Genomic DNA, 21,220 nt, shown 5'->3' with positions numbered 1-21,220 from the left:
GTTGTTTATGTTAGTTTAAATGAGTCAGCACCCCTGAGTAATCCTATCTGTCTCTGAGGTCTGTGGGCAATTCCTTGAACTTGATGACTTGGTTTGTTCTGTGACATATACTCTCAAATATGGGATCTTATATAGTCAGGTGTGTGCCTTTCCATATTATGTCCAGTCAATGAAATTTACCACCATTGGACCCAAATCAAGTCGTAGAAACATCTGACAAATGATTACTTTGTCAATTTGGGTTTTTGTTTGTTTTAGTTTTAGGGATCTTTATAGGGCTAATTATCAACCTCTGTTATGAGGAAAAGTCACATCTATCAAGATGTGTGTAGTTCCTAAATTTCTTTATGTGTTTTAAAAAAATCTTTCTTTTCCAACCCTAATTGCCAACTGCATATCTTCATAAAACTTCATGAAAGACAGCTGAGGGTACATGAAAATATCTTATAGTTAGTTAGAACAATGAGCGATATGTCACTTCCAAACATATATTATTGCTGGGCATCAAATATTGGAACATTGTTGTTAGCTCCAGTTGGATGGTGTTGGAAGGAGCTTTACTTGAACACATCTCTCCTTCAGCTTTTCTAGGCTCTAGACTACCTTTCATACAGCCAGTCTCAACCTATCCAATTTATTATTCAATCCAGATGTTTTTGATAAAGTAAAAATTTAGAATAAATTTATATCACCGCTTATGGCCACAGCATGGTGGTGGAATTGGTGTAACACGCTGAGGCGTGAAGGGCTAAGCATGGGGCCTGGCAGTATGAGGTCATTAAGTTTGGCAGTTTGCTGGTACAGGAAGGAGCAGTTGAAGACTACGGGGGCTTTGTTGTTGTGATGGACAAGATTGTGTGGAATGTACCAGGGTTAAGTTGAACCATTCACCTCCTCTGGAGTAGGGCTGGGCCATATCATACCGTTCATGGTACTACCGGTATAATGTTGGGCAACGATAAGAAAATAAAATATCGCCATAGAATATGGGTAAAACGCGCATGCGCAGTGCCTTTGTTTTCATACGCACATGGCGGAAAAAGCATGGCGGCGATGGAGAATGAGAAGGGCGAAAGCGGATCGTTGAATGAAACAGATGAACCAGAACTGGTTTGTAAAAATGCTGCAGCTTCAGTGGTGTGGAACTGATTTAGCTTTCGTCCGTCAGATACACAACAAAGCACTATTTTTGGTAGAGTACGACTTTGCTAAGCTACGAAGCCGCACCGCTTGATGGATTGTCGGAGCATTACGGCTATCGTAGGCAGGAGCCTCGCAGAGTGATACGTACTGTGCTTCAACATAATATTACCGTATTGTGTGTGTATAACCTCTTTTTAAGTTTTGTGGATATTATACATGGTTATGCTGAGGCCCAGAATCCTAAATGTCGGAGCAGGATCATCTGTCCAAGACAGAGAATGAGGGGAACCCCCCCCCCCCCCCAAAAAAAAAGAAAAGAAAAAAAGACAGAAAGGACTGCTTTCTGGCTGTCCTCGCACTCTGCTTCTCTATTCTGCCAGACAGGCGGCGATGAAGCCACCCTCGTGGATTCCCAGCAGCAGTCTGACTAAGGTGTGGTCTGCTCAAACATGAACATTAAGAGGCTTATTTACTCACATAATAGTAAGATGCAAGGAGCCGTTCTTAAGGAAGGGAAGAAAAGAGAAAAGGCTGAGTTATCCAAAATTACATGAATCTTGAAAATCAGTGGCAACAGGTCTAATGAAGCCATTGATCCAGATTTGTTTTGTATCAAATTGTGGTTTATATGCATGGAGGAGGTCAGAAGAAAGGTACAATAGTATCTACAGCTACATAGAGTGGTTTCGAGCTGCATTTCAGCCAGTGGTATTTGGAGATCTTTCAAGTGTCCTTCAAGAAGTGTGGACAACTACTAAAAGAAATGACAAGAAAGCTTACCTAATAGAGTTCAGGCTGTTTTGAAGAATAAAGGTGACTTTACCAAATGAGTGTAGAACTGTACAAATTCAGTAACTGCCTTTAATCAGTGCACCTATTTCCCATTTTCCTCGCAAGAAATGGCGAGTGGCCCAAGAATCTTCCACATTACTATATGTATGAGAATACAGGGATGTCTCCTTGATGTTGGGAATGGGGCTGAACACTGAGACAAACCTCTGTTCAGCCCACTGCTGCAGATTGCAGTGTCACTGATGCCTGATTTCAGACAGAATTATACAGTTTACAACGGACCACGTTTACTTTTCCGTTTTGGTTTTTCATTTGTTTTGTTTTTGCCAAATACTGTCACATTCAGTACACTTCCAGTAATGATTTTACAACTGGGTTTCTGAAATTTGTCACTGAAAATGTGAACCCCCGTGAAGGTATACAAACAAAAGATGCACAGTATAGTGAGACTATAGAAAACCCATCTTTTCTCATTTAGCTGTTGTTTTTGGTGGTGTGCAGGTACTTTACTCTGTTCATGAACCTGCTGAATGACTGCAGTGAGGTGGAGGATGAAGGCCAGGCAGTTGGGGGACGTAAGAGAGGAATGTCCCGACGTCTGGCATCCCTTCGGCATTGCACCATCCTAGCAATGTCCAATCTACTCAATGCTAATGTGGACAGTGGTCTTATGCACTCAATTGGTAAGTAAGGAAATATATAAGGCAAAATGAATCTGTTGTGAGGAAGTCCAGTAGTTTATTTTAGTAAATTTACATTTTGGTTTCCTCTTTTTCAGGTCTCGGTTATCACAAAGATCTTCAGACTCGAGCCACATTTATGGAAGTGCTGACCAAGATCCTTCAACAGGGAACAGAGTTTGACACACTGGCTGAGACTGTGTTGGCTGACCGCTTTGAGAGGCTGGTAGAGCTGGTCACCATGATGGGAGACCAAGGAGAGCTGCCCATTGCCATGGCATTAGCTAATGTGGTTCCAGGGTCTCAATGGGTGTGTGGCTTCTTTTTGTTTTTAACAACGGATTTAAAATTGAATGTTGACATAATGTCGTAGGTAACATAATGCTACTACACATTTGCACAGACCTTTCAGAGGCCTTTTTTCCCTTTTTTAATGAATGGGTGTGTTCATAATGTTGCTTTAATACAGTGAAAGCCTATGTAATAGTTACTCTATGTGTTTTCAGGATGAACTAGCACGAGTCCTGGTGACACTGTTTGATTCCCGACACCTACTCTACCAACTCCTGTGGAATATGTTTTCTAAAGAGGTGGAGCTAGCTGACTCCATGCAAACCCTCTTCAGAGGAAATAGCCTGGCCAGCAAGATAATGACCTTTTGTTTCAAGGTAGAAACCCTGCCTGACTCTTCTTGTGAATTCTTTAGAAATGCTTCTTAACTGCCTCTTAGGACATGTTGTTTGCATGATTTAAGCTGTCACTCTTTCTTTTTTCAGGTATACGGGGCAGCCTATCTACAGAAGTTACTGGAGCCTTTATTGAGAGGAGTCATCTCAACCCCTGAACACATTAGCTTTGAGGTGGACCCCACCAGGTTAGTACCTCCATCTCTGCAGACAGCTTAGACTGAAAAACTGAAGTCCTTCTTTTTCTTAATGCCTTTTGAGAAATGGCCTAGGTAGCAAATGTTGGAGAAATTTAAGTGGTAACAAAATTATAGCATGCACAAGGAGGAGCTTCCTCTGCAAGTCACTGGCAAATTTCTTCTCATACGTTACGAATTTTGTGCTGCCAAACACTGGCTTTTTTTCCCGTTTGCCATAGTTTAGTCACTGGAACTGCTTCAAATAAAAAAACACAAACTATGTGTTGGATGCATGTATCAGCTAAGTGCTGCCCACTATTTCTATATGGTCCCAAGAACTGAAAGACTAATAGAACTGAGTTTTTTTGTTTGTTTTTTTGTCATCAGATTGGAACAAGGTGAGAACCTCGAAGAGAACCAGAGGAACCTGCTGCAAATCACTGAGCGCTTTTTTCAGGCCATCATTAGTTCATCAGGCGAATTTCCCCCACAGCTCCGCAGTGTCTGCCACTGTCTCTACCAGGTAGACCCCTGATTTTTTTTCACTCCAACATGAGTCCACAGTTGCTCACTCAATTTGTCTGCTCTTGCCTGTGTGCACATAGTGTCACTTTAACATTTCAAGCTCCTACCTCTTCACTCTAAGGCCGCCTGATGCCGCTTGATTCACTGCTTCTACATAACATGAATCAGTGCACAACTATACAGAACTTTAAACTGCTGGACTCATAAGTTAGGACCTTTCAAAGATCCTTTAAAGCTTGAGATTTGGTGGAACACGTTGCAGATGATTCTAGTGCAGAGCCTGTTTTTCTTTTGTTTTTTTGTTTTTTAAGGTTTTGCCATCTTGACATCTAACAGGATCACTAGTCATTATTTTCAATTAAAAGCAAGGTTATCTGAAAACTTTATACAGTTTTTGTTGGTCACAGTCTTTTCCTTTTTCATCTTGACCTGAGATATTTTTTGATTCTCTTGATTTAAACTGAACTAAAACTGGTAATTTCTTTTCTATTAATCAGTTAACTTGCTAGTGCTAGACGTAATTGGCAGTGTGCACTACTGCCAAGTACAAGCTAGCAGAACCAGCGAGTTCTCTATGTACAAACACACAGTGCCTGTGACCATGTTAGCTGGACGTAATTTGTCCATTAAAACTATTCTGCATTTGACTGAACTATGAATTCCTACCTCAGTAGGAAAGTGGCTGCAAATGCAGTTTGTGCGTGTAAGCATAGCAAGTATTAATCACACACATGAATTCATGTGATATTCCACATTAAAACACTATGGTCTGCAGGATTGTTGATACAGTCAAGCCCATACTTTTTCATAACCCTGGCAAGTTTTGACTTAGTTACTTTTATTCAATCAGCAAGTTTTTTAGTCTTTTTTAGTTTGTTTTTTTTACCAGAAATGGCACAAACGTCTCCCAAAAGATAATAAGATGATGTACAAGACGCATCATTTTGGAGGGAAAAAAAAAATCTCATCTTTTATTTACATTTGAGCAAAAAGTGTCACGTCCAAAATTATTCATACCCCACGCAATAATCAATAGAAAGACCTCGATTACAGCAATCAAACTCTTCCTATAATTGCAGACCAGCTTTTTGCGTGTCTCCACAGGTATTTTTGTCCATTCATCTTTAGCAATGAGCTCCAACTCTTTCAGGTTGTAGAGTCTTCTTGCCATCACCCTGATCTTTAGCTCCCTCCGCAGATTTTCAATTGGTTTCAAGTGAGGAGTCTGGCTGGGCCACTGCAAAACGTTAATGTTTTTGTCTGCTAACCATTTCTTCACCGCTTTTGCTGTGTGTTTTGGGTCATTGTTGTGCTGAAATGTCCACTGGTGCCCAAGGCCAAGTTTCTCTGCAGACTGCCTGATGTTATTGTTGAGAATCTTCTTGTATTGCTCTTTTCTCATGGTGCCATTTACTGTGATTAGGTTCCCTGGTCTATTGGCTGAAACATAGCAGCCCCAAAGCATTAGGTTCCCAACACCATGTTTGACAGAGGGGATGGTGTTCTTAGCAAAACGTTTCTCCTTTTTTGCTTTTGTTTTGTTTTGTTTTTTATGCCAAATGAAGGAAACATCATTGTGTCCAAACAATTCAATTTTTATTTCATCTGATTGTAACACGGAAGACCAGAACTCTGCTTCTTTGTCCAGATGAGCATTTCCAAAGGCCAAGCAGGCTTTTGTGTGCCTTCTCTGGAGATGTGGTGTCTTCCTTGGTCTGCATTACTGGAACATAGCACTGTCCAGTTTCCGTTGGATTGTCTGCCTTGAGACATTGCCACTAGTAGAGCACAGATTCACCAGTATGGTCTTGGTGGTGATCCTTGAAATTCTATTTCACACCTCTCACCATCCTCCTGGCCAGCACAGGTGTTACTTCCAACCACGTCCTCTGAGATGTTCCACACTGCGGAACATCTTGTATTTTTTTTTAACAACACTGGAACTTGAAAACCTTTAGATATAACCTTGTAGCCCTTTCCTGACTTGTGAGCAGCCACAATGCACAGCTGCAGGTCCTCACTGAGCTCCTTTGTCTTAGTCATGCCTGTCCACAAGGAGCTGCTGTTTTTCACTTGTTAAATTGATTAAAACACCTGTTCTCAGTGAATCAGGGTAATGAGAATGCTGTAGAACATCTTGGACTGTTTGGAATGGTATAGAACTTTAGATTTTCCAAGAGACTGTGACAGTTTGTGATGGGTATGAATAATTTTGGACATTACACTTTTTGCTCAAATGTAAATAAGAGCTCAGAAATATTTTTCTCCACAATGATGCCTCTTTTACATCATCTTATTGTCTTTGGGAGACACCTGTGTAATTAATGGTTGAATAAGAGTAACGTCAAGTCAAAATTTGCCATGAATAATTATGGGCTTGACTGTATTTACACAATGCATTCATCTTTGTGTGACAAACTTGTTACCATGAACATCCACTCAGAAATTAGAGAGCTAAAAACATCTTTGAATATAAACACTAAAACTTGCTACTCCTGGTGCCATCAATTGCATGCACTAAATGAAGAGAGATTATAGCCACTGAGCATTCATGATACAGGCTCCTCAGAGCTATGTTGTAGTTCAAATTACTGAACACTTATGAAATTATTTAAAATTCCCCTGAGCAGGAGTAATATTGTAGTGAGGGCAGTTGGGGTTGTTAACTAGAAAGCATGCAGATAAAATAAAACATAAAAGTAGAGAACACATGATGGTAAAAACTAGTAAAAGCAGTGTGTGGCCTAGGAAAAACAAGTTAAGTTGGTATAAGCCAGACTTAAACTGAGTGAAATTTCTCCCTAACTACTTTTTCAGTAACTCCAGATTTGAGTGCATTTTTTAAAAAAAACAAACCCAAAAACTGTGATCACACCTTTTTCATTGTCATGATCTAAGTTAACATTTGATTCTTTTGTTTGATCGAATCACTGTAAAAGAAAATCTTTTGCACACTCCTACACTTCCTCTGTCTTTAATTTATCAGCGCTTTCAATGAAACAAAGATTCTTTTGGGAGATTTTTTTGCCATCATTTATTTTTTCCGGTATCTGACCAGAATGCCTCGTGGGCACCTCCTGGGTGAGGTTTTCTGGGCATGTCTCCCCAGGAGAAGGCCCTGAGGCAGACCAAGTTTAAATCCAGGACACTGAGGCAAGATTACATCTCGCTGTCTTGGAACGCCTTGCTGTCCCATGAAAGAGCTGGAGGAGGCGGTGAAGATCTGGAGATATGTTATAATTAGGTTGAGAGAGAGGGGTCAAAATTTCATTCAGAAAATCAAAGTCTTCAAGGCAGATAAACTTGCTGGCTTTGCAGTTCATGGTAGTACCTTAACTTTACAGCCTCTTGTCCCCAGGAAAGTATTTACAAATCATCTCAGCAGTAAACCTGCTTTACCCGTACATGAGCTAGACTGTTTAAGCAGAGCAGTGATTTTGAATAAGCTACTTTCATACAGTAAACTGAACTGGGTATCAGGGATGAGTAGCATAATGGAATTTAGATTCATGAATATTATTTTTAGTACCGTCAAAACTAATTTTATCTTATTAAACTGACTCAGGAGTGTCATATTAACTTGGCAGAATATAACAGAGTTAAAACTGTTTTTGTTTTGTTTTTTAAATTGATGATACAAATAATGTGATAGGTGCAGTGTTTGTGACAATAAAGCTACATCAAAAGTGGAACATGCATCCGACCGTTGTTGCCAAGAATTCTACCACTGTAAAAATACAGCCACTTAAAATGGCTACCTCATCCCTGACAGGACCGTGATGGGATTCTGACTGATTGCTGGCTAGTGGGTGACTGTAATCATCCCCCACCTGTGACGTGGCTGATGCAACCATGAGTAGCAATACCCCTAAGCGGCAGTTAAGAAAACCAGTGGTAATCTCTAGTGTATCCACCAGGTGGAGCAGTGTTGAGGCGCATTTATTTACAGGCTTGGGATCTATGAAGAAGCTTGTGTGCAAGAATATTATTTGTCTGGATTTAATTTTCTTTTAAATTGTATCTCTTTATTAGATTACATTGAAATTAATGAATGAATGAAAAACGGTTTACTAGAAATAGTTTTGGTAACTTTAAGTATAAATGACCTCTGGCTAAAAGCGGCAGTTTTGACTGGCTGTATCTGTATGTCCTTATAGTGCGGCATCTAAAGGAATATTATATTATAATATTGTAATATTATAAGCCATACATCAAAAGATAATGCTACATTTTTAAAGGGCTGAAATTTGGCTTTAAAATAATTTTTAATCCAATTTTTAACTTTCTTTCATTGTAACTCAATATGAACTTCAACTGCTATAAAAAGGGGTCAAGCAAAGGCACTTGAGCAAGTTAATCACATTCTTCAGTAATGAGTCATACTTTAACTGCTCCTTAACCGTGTGGTATCTTGCATTCCACATTATATTCAAGACAATGAGAATAAGAAGGAAAAAACCCTAAAAAAGTGATATGAAACAAGGTTTCATTTTCATTTCAATATTCTTTTTCTAGAGGTGAAACTTTTGCAAATATGTATGGTGTAAGGCCAACTGCAAAAATACTCCTCTTCCGACTTTCAGTCACAAAACTGACACTGAGCCTTTTTAGTGAATCCAGCATATTTTAATGTGAAAAGAAGGCTTTTGGCTGTCACAGATGTTAGTCTGGCCCTAAATGTTCCTTCTTCTTTAAAATACCAACCTTTGTAATGAAGGGTTATTTTTCGCAGCCTGTTCTTGTTTATTTGAAATCAGTAAAACGGCAAAGTAAGATGTTTGTTTTGTAGTCTATCTTTTGCATATCATAGTTTCACAATGCAGACATCCATTTCTCAGCGCACGGCTTTTCTCCCAGAATGGTGTTTTCATCAAGGTCAAGGAAAGGAGGCTAGAAATGGGAAATAGGAGGTACTTTTGGAACGCACCCTAGATCTCTTTGCTGGCCTGGGAACAGCTCAGTATTAGGGCTGGGCCATATCATACCATTCACGGTAATACTGGTATAATTTTAGGCAATGATAAGAAAATGAAATATCGCGATAAAATAGAATAAAAGCGGATCGTTGAATGAAACGGATGAACCGGAATTGGTTTGTCAAAATGCTGCGACTTCAGTGGTGTGGAACTGGTTTAGCTTTCGTCCGTCAGATACACACCAAAGCAGATTTTTTAGTAGAGCAAGCAAGCGCACCATCATTATTACCGTTATTACCGAGCTGATTTTATTTGGTACACAGCGCTCAAAAATCTGTCAAAAAATGTTTTAGTGCAACTTTGCTTAAGTACGAAAGCCGCACCGCTCGAAAGCCGAGCATTACGGCTACCGTAGTCAGGAGTCACGCGGAGTGATACGTACTGTGCTTCAACATAATATTACCGTACTATGTGTGTATAACCTCTTTTTGAGTTTTGTGGATATTTTACATGGTTATGCTGAGGATATGTCGGCCAATTTCCACTGGAAATGCCTTTTGGTTAAACTGTCAGCAAGGAATTTGCACTGTTACATTTTTATATAACTTTAATGCACATAAAAAAAAAAGTTGCTTGTTTAAGTGAAAATACGTTGATGGGTTCTTTTTTCCACTAATAAAGTTGTGGAGTGGTAAAGTATTTTGTCTCGGGTCAATTAGATCGTCAGTTATATCGTTATCGCAAATTTTCAAATATATATCGTGATAAATATTTTTTGGCCATATTGCCCTGCTCTACTCTGTATTCCCTTGGGTAAGCTGAAGGCAGTTGCTGGTGAATGGAAAGTCTGGCCCTCCTTTCTTAGGCCGCTGCCCACATGACCCAGCCCCGGATAAGCAGAAATACAGGGAGTCTATTAGAGACTAGTGACAGTAGCAATGATTAGTCAACTAGTTGTGTACATCCTTAGACATAATTGTACCCATGGGTTTTCACTTTTTGCTTTTAATCAGTTTTTATTTTATGCTAGGTCAGTTTTTAATGCTCAGCCTTAAAAACCTAATGGGGTATTGTTGACACCCAAGGTTGTGAATGGGATAACTTGAGAACAAAACATGGAGGACTTTCAAATTTATACCATAAATATATCTACAAGGAGGCTGAGGGGTACCAATTGCTGCCACCAGTCTTTTTTCCTTTTGTGGTTTAACCCAGCTGACCCAACAGGAAAGGCTTGGACACTGCTAGCATAATGGACAGGTTTTTGATGGGGCTCCCACACAAAAACAAAGCAGAAGATGAAGCAACGCCAAATATGTTTCCAAACCAAAGACTACAAAATATGATGACGCATATCTTGCTTTTAGCTTCACCTGCACAATGGTGGTGCCAAGGTAGGTATCCCCGGAAGAATTTGTTTTGAATGTAGAAGCCACATCTGAAGTTCACTCTGATGCCTCTGTCTTTGTAAATGGAGGAACAGTAACTGTGTGTGTAAGCGTGTAAAAACTGCAGATAGTAAGATTAACAGCAATAGTATTTTGTCTATATCGGCCATTGTAGAAATTCATCTCATGTAAACAATAACATGGCGCACAGCGTGACGTCATGAAAGGCGCTCACCTTTGATGTTGCGTGACTATTCCTTGCCCACACGTAAACGCAAAAACTGAGTTTTCGAAAATCTCCACCCTGGCAGGAGTTTTTCAGGCCCAAACGCATAGAAAAAACTGTTTTCTAAAAATACCTTTGTAGGTGGGGGCGTTTATTGCTACCTGTAATTTATTGCAGTTTACTTTTATTTATTTAATTGTTTACAAAAGGTTTGAGGTGTGAAATTAATTGCATTAGAGTTTGAAAACAATATGTGGGTGTTTGTGGTTGGAGGGGGTGGTCTTGTAAAACAAAGGGGACCCAGCAAAAAAAGTTTGGGAACTGCTGTTTTAAAGCTCATGGGAACAATTAAGTTAGAGCAGTTGTGAGCAGCTTTACTTTTGTTGGTCACTATACCAACGCAAGTAAAGACACAACACAAGTACGTTTTTTTGGTTCTCCCATTTCCAGTTAACTTCGCTGTAGCTGTAGATACTTCTCCTATTTTGGCCCACTTGACAACCAGTCTGCAGACTGATGTGTCATCTACTTTCGGTGATGTGCATTTAGTATGTAAGAGGACTGCGTGGGAGTGTGTCTGGTGTGGGTGGAGAGTAGGACATTAAAAGTCTAAATTGCACCCTTTTCTGGGTTTTTCCAGAAAAAAACGCTCACAGAACAATCAGAGGTTTGGAGGTGGAGGAGGACATGTTAGTAAGTTGGTTAAGGTGATACAGAATGTCCCCAGGGGCAGAGATTGGTGATTAAAACAGACTTCGGTGGACATATAGGGAAACGAAACACAGATGTTTGGTGGGTATGGTGTTATGGAGAGGAATGGAGAATGGCAGATGGTGGTGGATTTTACAAAAAGGATGGCTGTAGTCAACAGATATTTCAGTAAGAGGGAGGATAGGTCAAGATATAGGAGTTGAGGTCGGTGCACACACATGGTGGGAAAGATGGGAGTGGAATGGTAGAGACCTGCTATGATGTATGGTTTGGAGACAGTGGCACTAAACAAAAATAGGAGTTCGAAGTGAAGATGGCAGAGTTGTAGATGTTATGGTTTCAGTGGGAGTGACCAGAGTAGACAAGATTAGAAAGGACTATATCAGAGGGACAGCTCAGGATGAGTGAACGTTAGAGAGGCATGGTTGAGATGTTTTAAAAACCTGCAGAGGGCTAGTGGGTATCTTGGACAAAGGATACCAGGTGTGCAGGAGAACAGGAAAACCTCAGAGGAGGTTCAAGGATAGTAGTGTAGGATGACAACATGCAGAGGGTTAGTGTGACAGAAAAGGATGCTACAGACAGGGTGAGGTGTAGGCACATGATCAACCCTTCAAAAGGTCAACCAAAAGAAGATGAAGCTGTAGATACGGACCAATCAGCAGTTCACATGTTGATAGGCAAGTGCATGAGTGGAGCCCACCAGTTGGAGACCTGCAGACAGAGAATCAAATATCGCCCAAAGTAGAGAGCACACACTCAATATAAAACAGAAAAAAACACTAAATTACAGGACAATAACACAACATTTCAGGAGATGTAGTGGCAATTGTGCTCTTTCGCTGGGATGATCAACACACAAGTATCTGGAATAAGTCTGACTTTGCCACCACCAGCGCTCCTCTATGAATGTAGCCATTTTTGATTGCTTAAAAATAGTGATGAAAATACAAGCTCACTGTCTATTGGAATATATAAATTTACCATTCATCCCTTTATTCATTGATTCATTTTCTTCAGCTTTTCCACTTTGGGGTAGCATGGGGGCTGCAGTTTGTCACAGGTTAAGAGCATTCATTGGACAGGTCGCAATCTGTATCCAGATTAATCCTTAGAGACAACCAGGTCACATTCACACCTATATCCAGTTTTGAATCGCCATTAAACCTAATCTCATGCATGTCTTTGGATTGTGTGAGAAAACCGGAATAACTGAAGGTGCTACAGACAATTAGAGATGGAGGACAATATCTCTCAAGGCCAAATCAAGCAGTGGATTAGGTGTGATCACATCATGGGAGAATGACAACTGACTGCTTTTTATCACAAAGACATGTAACAAATAATATTATCTAATTGCAATTTTCAGTTATATTTGAGTTCAGATGTTCTGTTTTTTCTACCTGGATGTCACATGAAGCCACGGAGAAATCCAGAATATGCCAACATACCCTCACTATAGTATTTTCCACTCATAATCAAAAAGTGAAAAAAACAACAACTTTGTCTCAGCTTTCAAGATTTAAAATGATTCGGAGACACACACAAAAAGTCTTTGATTTTTATTGTATCTGCTTATATATTTCATTTCCTGTTCTCCACCTTGGATATCGTGTCACAAGTGTGTAGATACACACATTTGTGTACACCCGTCTGCTAAAGTAAAAGACTGGTAGTGCATGCATTAACACGCTTTATCTGCCCTGAGCAGTGAAACAGCATTTTTTTATTTTTCTTTGTGCTTTCCTAGATAAAAATGTATGTTTATATGGTTAGGGCTATGCTACCTGTGTGTGTGCTTGTGTGTGTGTGTGTGCGCGCGTGTGTGTCTGTTTAGCTGGTGCTGTGACCATATTGTGCTCATCTCTGTTCTGTAGGCTACTTGCCACTCTCTACTGAATAAAGCAACAGTAAAAGAAAAAAAGGAAAGCAAAAAAGCAGTAAGTTTGGAGAATCTATTTTACCTCAGATACTTTTACCCCTAAAGCAAAAAAGCTTTTTTTTTGCATTTTATTTTTTTTTGTTGTTTGTTTGTTTTTGTTTTGTTTCTTTTTTTCAGTTTTAATTTGGTTTTTCACTGGAAATGTTTTGTTTTTCCATATTCAGCTTTGTGTACAACCCTCTCTTGAAATCATTGTACTAATACTGGCATCACTTGATGTATTTTTGATTAACAGTTTCCAGGAAATAGAAGCATTCTGTCTTCTCTTTTCTTTCTGGGCTTTCTGTTTGCACTCTAGGTGACCTTTTCTCAGAACATTTCATCTCCACCATCATTGTAATCTTTTAACTTACATCACTTATTTTAGTAAACTGTCATAGATGCACAGCAGCACATCTCGCCTGCTCTGGTGGGGACATAGCCTTTTAAGACTTTTAGATGAAATATTCTGATATATTGGCCTCTTGCTGTAATGAGTTGCATTTCACAGCTGATGTGAAATGCCACCATTATGAAAGTATGTTCCCACAGTTTTTTCTTTGTTTGTTTGTTTTTAACTAGAAACTCATCCAGAACCTTGATTCTTTTATTCAAATGTTGGTGCTCATGTGCAGTTTTGTTGCCACTTGTTTATCAACAATTCCTCCATCTCCTCTTCCTTCTGAAATAGTTTACTGATGTTGTTGCATCAGTAGAGCATAATTCTGGGGTTCTGACATGAACTGCGGATTATGATCCACCTCAACCCTGCTTTAAAGCAGTTCTGACATTTGGTGCAATAATATAAAAGGTATATCATTTTTGGTTTTTGGTCTAAATGTTCTAAACTGTGAAAAAGCATGGTCCCAAAATGCCTGATGACTTTGTTGATAATCAGACTTTTGCTCTACCACTACATTCAGGTCTATATTTAATCTTTAAGCAAATACAGTGATATTCACATACTTATAGACTCTTGTATTAATTACTTTTAAAGTTTTTTTTTAAAAGGATTTTTGACGATTTTGCTTCATTTCAGCCAGACATGGGGAACTTGGGGAGACTTAGGGAAACATTTCTCCAAGGCGAGTGTCAGTAGTTTCCCCAAACTTTGAAGTGGAACATTTTTGCTTTTGCAGGCACTGGCTTTACCTACAGGAAGTTGTGCATCATTTACTCTTTGCATCTAGGAGAGCAGCCACTAACTTTCTGTGACCTTTTAAAATTCAAAATATCAAAGTAAAATACATGAATTACAGCAGGCAAACATAAAACTTTTTACATTTTAGAGCTTCTTGGTTTTATCTATACCGTTCTGTGATTAATAATTCACCCTTACTTACATGGACAACAGTGTGGAGATACAGCTTTGTTAATGTTTTAGTTATGAAGCCCCTTGAGTTGCTATAAAAAATGCTTTTTACCAACTGTCATCTTTGTATTGTGATTGTTACTTTATTATGAACTACCAAGAAACCTAACTTGCCAATAATAGCATAGTCCTTTTCAGGACATTTTGCGTATTTCCTGCTCTATATTTCATTTAACACTGTTTGTCCACAAATTATAAACACTGATTGTAATTTGTAGTCACAAATTTGACCATTTGTAGAGTTTTTGGTCAATTCTAGGACTTGCGGTACACACAGACTTTCTTTAAGGGTTGTTTAAACTGAAAATGTTCTGAAATGTCCATTGACTTTTGATCCTCAAAGTTTTGATCTGATACCACAGTCAGTTCAGTGTAGTTGGTTGTTGTGATTATTTAGAAAATGAAAAAATATAAAAAGACCATTATCACCAAGAACATCACTGATAACACCATTATGTTAAGAACATAGACACAAAAGTAGTTCACAAACATCCTAGAAACATTGGTTTATGATGAAGTATGTCCAGGTCTACTATAAATCTTGCTTTGTGAAATGATTGATAGAAGGCTAGGGAGAAAGAGGAGATGAAGCCAAAATTAAACTCTTTGGTGTCAGCTCAACCTGCTGTATTTCAACATGTAGGTTTACTTCTTAGGCATCTTCTTCATTGCACCTTTCTGCAGCTCCAATAGTCGGCTAACCTTCCTCCTTACTACCTTGATCTTGGCCTCTAGTCTCCTTCTCTCAATGGAGGGTACTGCTTCTTGTGGCTGTTCATCTCACTGATCACTGCCACTGTAGTGTAGATCAGCTGGTTGCTCTCGGTAATGGTTGCAGAATGTATTGTCCGCGGGAAGTGTATCCTTCAAGCTCGGGTCCTCTACCAGGTAGGTAGGTAGGTAGATATAAGGGACATAGAGAGATCTCCAGCATGTCCTTGGTCTCTGCCCGGGCCTCACACCATTAGGACATGCCCAGTCAGAACACCTTACCCAGGAACTGAATCTGGTGACTACTCTTACTAAGGCAGCTGGCTAGTGGCTAGCGCTAAGCTCTGGACAGCTTTAGTTTTGTCTGTATACCTTTGTTGTTACAACCTTTTTTTGGTGGTTCCTTCAATGTTTACTTTGGTTAACTATACCTTAACTCATAGTGAAAAGCTTACATGCTATTGTCATGTTAGTGTGTGGCTGTGAGTGTGCATCTGACTATTTGTCTGTGCCAGTGTGAATGTGTTGCACATGCATTAAACACGCAACATACATGTCATACACGTCTGACCAACTGGTCACCAATCAGGTCCAAGAACATAAAAAATTGACGATATCTTTCCCATCGATTCCCAACTCCTGATGTACATAGATGTTATTGGAAACTGTTCCAGCAACCTGGTTGTGCCTCTAAGTAAATGCTGTTCCAACTTGTATTCCATCTCCAGGGTACTTTTGCGTAGCTTACAACTTTCAGCTGTGGTAGACTGTTGCCTTTAGAGGTCTAGTGCTTAGGCTTTGTTCTTGTGCTGGTGGGATAAGAGCTTCTGGTATCCTTTAGGCTGGACTCTTGTAGTCAGTGGTAGGATTTCTTAATGTCAACAGCTTCGCTATCTCGGGATGGTACATCTTGTGCAGCGGCTTGGTCTGTGCTGTTCCTCTTCACCACCTGTCTTAATCTACCTGAGGCATTCCTGGACCAGTGCATCTAAGTGTGAAATGTGTTAATGTGTGGTCTGTGTCTCCTCCCGGATTGTGGCTCTGACACTCAGTAATCCTTGCCCTCTGTTGCTCATAGCAGGTTAGCGAGTTTTCATGTGTTGTCATCAGTGTCATCTATCTCTTCCCAAAGTAGTAAATTATATGCATATTGGCTTATTTTGGGATTTTGGGATTGGATTCCAATGATGTTCAATAAATATGACAAATGGTGACAGGGAGAGTGGGTATCCTTGTCTTGTGCAACAATGCCCGCCATGATTGTGGCCATTGTGATGTGTATAAAACTTTCACCCAGTGAATAAATTATTCACCAAAGACTGTTTTCTTTAATAGTGAGAATTTCAAAAAAGTGAATTAACTTTATCATGTGCGTTTTCTGCATGTAATAAAACAACTGCTGATGGGTGGTTGGAATGAGATGTAAAATAAATAACATAATAAAGTTATAGGTTACCGTCATTCTTTTAGTAACTTAGTTTGATCTGTGCGTCAAACAAGATGGAATAGCTGTCTCTATTCATAATTGTAAAGCCTTGCTGATGATTTGACGTTTGTGTTGATGATATGGGGTTATAGCCTGATGTTGTAGCTGTGTATATATATTTGTAGGAAGTTTGTATTTTTTCATTTCTTCTTCTTCTTCTTCTAGTAATTGAATTAAAAGAGGCACCACCATCTTATACTTTAATCACAATTCATGGCTTAACATCTGTCATCTGTCTTCTGTCAGTTTGTGTAATCATTTCCTGTTTTCATCTTTCACCAACAGAGAGGAGACAGCTGGGTTGATTGTCATGTTTTTCCTCTCTTGCATGTTTCTTCTGCTGTAACTGGAGTAAAAACCTTTTTCACTCCTGGTACAACCAGAATAAACTGGGATCATGTCCAAGTCTTTCGTCATATTTCTTCCTAGCTAGGCTCTCCTCCTGAGCGCAGCATTTTTTGGCCTGATCATGACTCAGCTCAAATATCTCTGTTACACATATTGATACATGTATATTTTGTTATTATTATCACTCCCTCATTTGCTCTTGAATGTACCAAAATCAACTTTTAATATTTTCTCCTTCCCTTTTTTTCAAACTGGTCCCTCTTCTTATACTTTTCCCTTCTGTTCTGTATTTTCCGTTTGTGTTCGCCAACATTTTTTTTCCCTCCACTCTCTCCATACTCCCTCACACAGGTTGTGAGTCAGCGGTTCCCACAGAACAGCATTGGTGCGGTGGGCAGTGCTATGTTTCTGCGCTTCATCAACCCTGCTATTGTGTCCCCCTATGAGACTGGTATTTTAGACAAGAAGCCTCTGCCCAGGATAGAACGGGGGCTCAAACTCATGTCCAAGGTAAGCTTATTGGATATGAGGGCTGCCATGAAAGTAACCAGAAAAAAATGGTTACATCCCTAAGTCTAGGGATGGGAATTAATAAGAATTTAGCGATTCAGATTCCATTATCAATATCACTTCTTAATTCGATTCCTTTCAATTTCAATTCTCATTATTTTCCCACTGGGTTGTTTGAGAGTCAACACCATCCCTAAGCAGCATGTTAAAGATATTAGATTCTACAAGAACCGGTTCACAATTCCCATCCCTAGCGACAGCTGAACCCAGCATCTCTGTATGCCAGAGAATTATACCCATTGGCTGGTTCAATTTTGTTTGACACTTTGCATCCTGTGCATAACAACTTTCAGTTTCTTCCTTCTAAATGAAGGCTTCTAGTTCAATGGAGCAGAAAAACAACCTTTAAAACAGTTTGGCTCCAATAGCCAAACTTTTTACTTATTCTGTGATTTTTTTTTTTTTTCTGGGTTTTTTGTTTGTTTGTTTTTTGAAAATCCACATGAGGATAAGTGACATACAAGAAGAGATCTAAAGAAATGTATTTTTACCCCCTTTATTTGTATCCACAGGTACAAATAAAGTGTCCTTAACCTAATTTTTTTTTGGCAAAATGTCATCAATGAGTAGGCATCATAGACACATGACTCTAATAAAGTTTAAAATGTCACTGACTATCTTAAACCTTGTCATCACGTCTGGTTTAAAAAGAAGCTCCTACAGTCTGGGTATAGAGTGACATTAATAATTTTAGCAGGAGGTAAGTTTTTATTGTGAGACTGAGCACAAAGATAGTGAAACACTGTACTGCATTAAAGAGAAATCTTTTGACATAGTGTACCTGATATAAGTGTCTGTTCAGATCCCAGTAACCTGTATTTGATATCAGGATTAAACCTGAGGGTAACCATTCTCTTTGAACTCGAGCAAGATCACACAACTCACATAACATGAGCTTATTGTGAATCTCTTGTATTTTTTATTTCAGATTTTGCAGAGTATTGCAAACCACGTCTTATTTACAAAAGAAGAACACATGAGGCCTTTTAATGACTTTGTGAAGAGCAACTTTGATTCAGCCCGAAGGTAAATGCAGGGAACTACTGTTACTGTAAATACTGTTTGTATCCCTATCCCTAGAGCTATCCCTGCCCCCTATATAATGGATTGCTGTGAAATTCTAACTTAACTATATCCAGTTAAAAGTATATTTACTGATATTTTTGTTTGTATTTTTTGTGTCAGTGTGTGCTCAAATATTGGACGTTATAGGACTGCTTGTTTTGTTTTGTTTCTTAAATATATTTTAATTAGCCAATATAATATATAATCTGTCCCAAATACCTTCTGGTTAGTTTTCATAGTGCGAGACGGCTCTGAGACCTGAAAATAGGCGGGCAGTGGTGGGGTCTTGCTCATGGTAGTGAATAGGTAGGAATGGAGAAAAATCATTCTGTGGACAGGCATGTTTTATTTACACAACAAGTTGGCATATCTGTAACTGATTTGATGAGATGGTAATCTGTGTGCCACATGAACATGCAGCCAATCGGTGAGAGATAGATTTCTGGCTGGGTTATAGACATGCATCATTTATTTTTATGTAATGCGTTTTTTTTTCTGGATTTTTGGCTTATAGTCTGTCTCCCTCCAATAAGTGAAACTGCCATTAAATTTTCAGATGGTTGATTTCTTTGTAAGTGAGCAAGCTTACAAATTCAGCAGGGGATCAAATAATTATTTACTCCAGTGTATGTGAACTCACATGCTGAAACCCTCCTCATATAATACTTTTGTTAGACCCAGAACCTCCGGTATGCTTTTTATATAAAGATACACCAGATGTTATTTCTTTTTGGCAATTAGCAACTTTTTCAGTCTTTAGATTTTTTTCTTTTCCTTGTCGTAATTTTTTGACACCTGCTGCCTGACATGAATCACAGACTCATCGTGGCAATTAATGATCCCCTCTCTTCTCACTAGTACCACCATGCTGACTGTTCATGCTGACTGTTCATGCTGACTGTTCATCAGTTGTTTGACCAGTCACTAACAAAAAAATAACAAACGAATCAAACATTTTATATCAACAGAGTTTGTGTAGTCAGGGAAACCTGAGCTATGTGGTCATGTGACAGTTCAGATAAACCAAAAACTTTGCAAACTAAATCAGTGAAGTGCTTGCTGTCATGTTTCTTCTGACCTTAAGTTGAGCTGGCAATCTTCTCTCTCTGCCCCAGGTTTTTCTTGGATATAGCATCTGACTCTCCACCCAGTGATTCTGTCAACCACAGTCTGTCATTTATCAGTGACGGTAATGTGCTGGCTCTCCACCGGCTGCTGTGGAATAATCAGGAAAGAATTGGCCAGTACTTATCCAGTAACAGGTCAGAATTTTGTATTTCATTAAATTAGATTTTTTATTTTTAATCATTACATTTTTATTTTTGATCATTAAATCATGAGTCACAATTTTATTTTAGGGACCACAAGGCTGTAGGTAGGCGACCTTTTGACAAGATGGCCACCTTGCTGGCTTACCTAGGACCGCCGGAACACAAACCTGTGGCTGACACTCACTGGTCTAGTCTCAATCTGACCAGCTCCAAGTTTGAGGAGTTTATGACCAGGTAAGATTGATAACAGCTTGTCAACATAATGGTTCTGACTCAATAAGCACTTTTTTCCCCATTTTTTCCCCCCATCTTTAGTTTTAGATGCATTAACACTTTATAGGAAGCTTTCATTGTATTCAATTTCAACTTTTATCTCAGTGCATCATGGAAAGCCCTAGCAGGCTAGGCCTTTTGCAACGCAAGTAAAGGAGGATTCAGGGTGACCTGATTAAGCCCTGTCTATTTGCTGTCAAAAAAGAAAGTTTTGAACCAAATCTAAAACATAGAGGGGGTGTCTGTCTCCCAAATCCAAACTGAGAGCTAGCTAGAAGAGGGTCCTGAAAGGTGAAGGCTCTTCCCCCCCCCTTTCTGCTTTTAATACCGTTGGAACTTCAAGTAAGCTGGCAGTCTAAGAGCAAAGGATATTCTTCATAAATGTAAAAAGAGACAAAAAAATATTAATTAGAGGTTATCCAGGCCTTTAAGACAATCAGTCTGTGCTGTCTGGCTTCATGGGCAGGTAGGTAGAAGGGATGCTATGCTTTCTATTGATGTTGCCTAAGGGAAGCATGTAAATGTAAACAGAATTGGTCCTAGCACTGAACCCTGTGGACCTTAATAATTAACCTTAGTGTGTGAAGAGGGGTAGGGCTGTGCGATATGACCAAAATCTCATATCCCAATATAAGACCTCTATCGTCCCGATAACGATATAAATCACAAACATTTAACATTTTCTGTAAATTCTGTGAATCTTGGGCAGCTCGACTTGCGGGAAGTGTTTCCAGCTGGGTGTCGTGTACCTGGAGTCAAGTATTTTAACCGATGCATGAAACTATGCATTTTTAGACATATGTTGTAACAGCCGCCGTTTTCGTTGTGAGTATTTATTACACGGCGTGCTGCGGGGGAAAGCCTGTTCTAACGTTTGAGTCTAAGGTCTATTTTTTAGCACCTGACGGCTCTTCTTTGCTTCTCATCCGTAAAAACTCTGCATACTCTTTTGCGTGT

The 21,220-nt window shown here is 39.3% G+C and overlaps 1 protein-coding gene across 2 annotated transcripts in view; it reads left to right on the top strand.

The window, feature by feature from the left end:
- Window positions 1–21,220, top strand: part of nf1a (neurofibromin 1a) — a 133,738-nt gene that overhangs the window by 63,387 nt on the left and 49,131 nt on the right. For both annotated transcript variants that reach the window (XM_005937135.2, XM_005937134.2), the window contains exons 25-34: window positions 2,437–2,618; window positions 2,714–2,925; window positions 3,122–3,283; window positions 3,392–3,489; window positions 3,868–4,003; window positions 13,124–13,186; window positions 17,436–17,594; window positions 18,583–18,680; window positions 19,835–19,981; window positions 20,078–20,224. In XM_005937135.2, coding sequence (XP_005937197.1) covers window positions 2,437–2,618; window positions 2,714–2,925; window positions 3,122–3,283; window positions 3,392–3,489; window positions 3,868–4,003; window positions 13,124–13,186; window positions 17,436–17,594; window positions 18,583–18,680; window positions 19,835–19,981; window positions 20,078–20,224 — 1,404 coding nt within the window. The remainder of the gene's footprint in view (window positions 1–2,436; window positions 2,619–2,713; window positions 2,926–3,121; window positions 3,284–3,391; window positions 3,490–3,867; window positions 4,004–13,123; window positions 13,187–17,435; window positions 17,595–18,582; window positions 18,681–19,834; window positions 19,982–20,077; window positions 20,225–21,220) is intronic.

The sequence above is a fragment of the Haplochromis burtoni genome, unplaced genomic scaffold (assembly GCF_018398535.1).
Source record: "Haplochromis burtoni strain Fernald_Lab_line unplaced genomic scaffold, NCSU_Asbu1 Contig_227, whole genome shotgun sequence".
Lineage (NCBI taxonomy): Eukaryota > Metazoa > Chordata > Actinopteri > Cichliformes > Cichlidae > Haplochromis > Haplochromis burtoni.
Note: the sequence above shows the minus strand (reverse complement) of the source record. Positions and strands in the feature narration are given on the sequence as shown.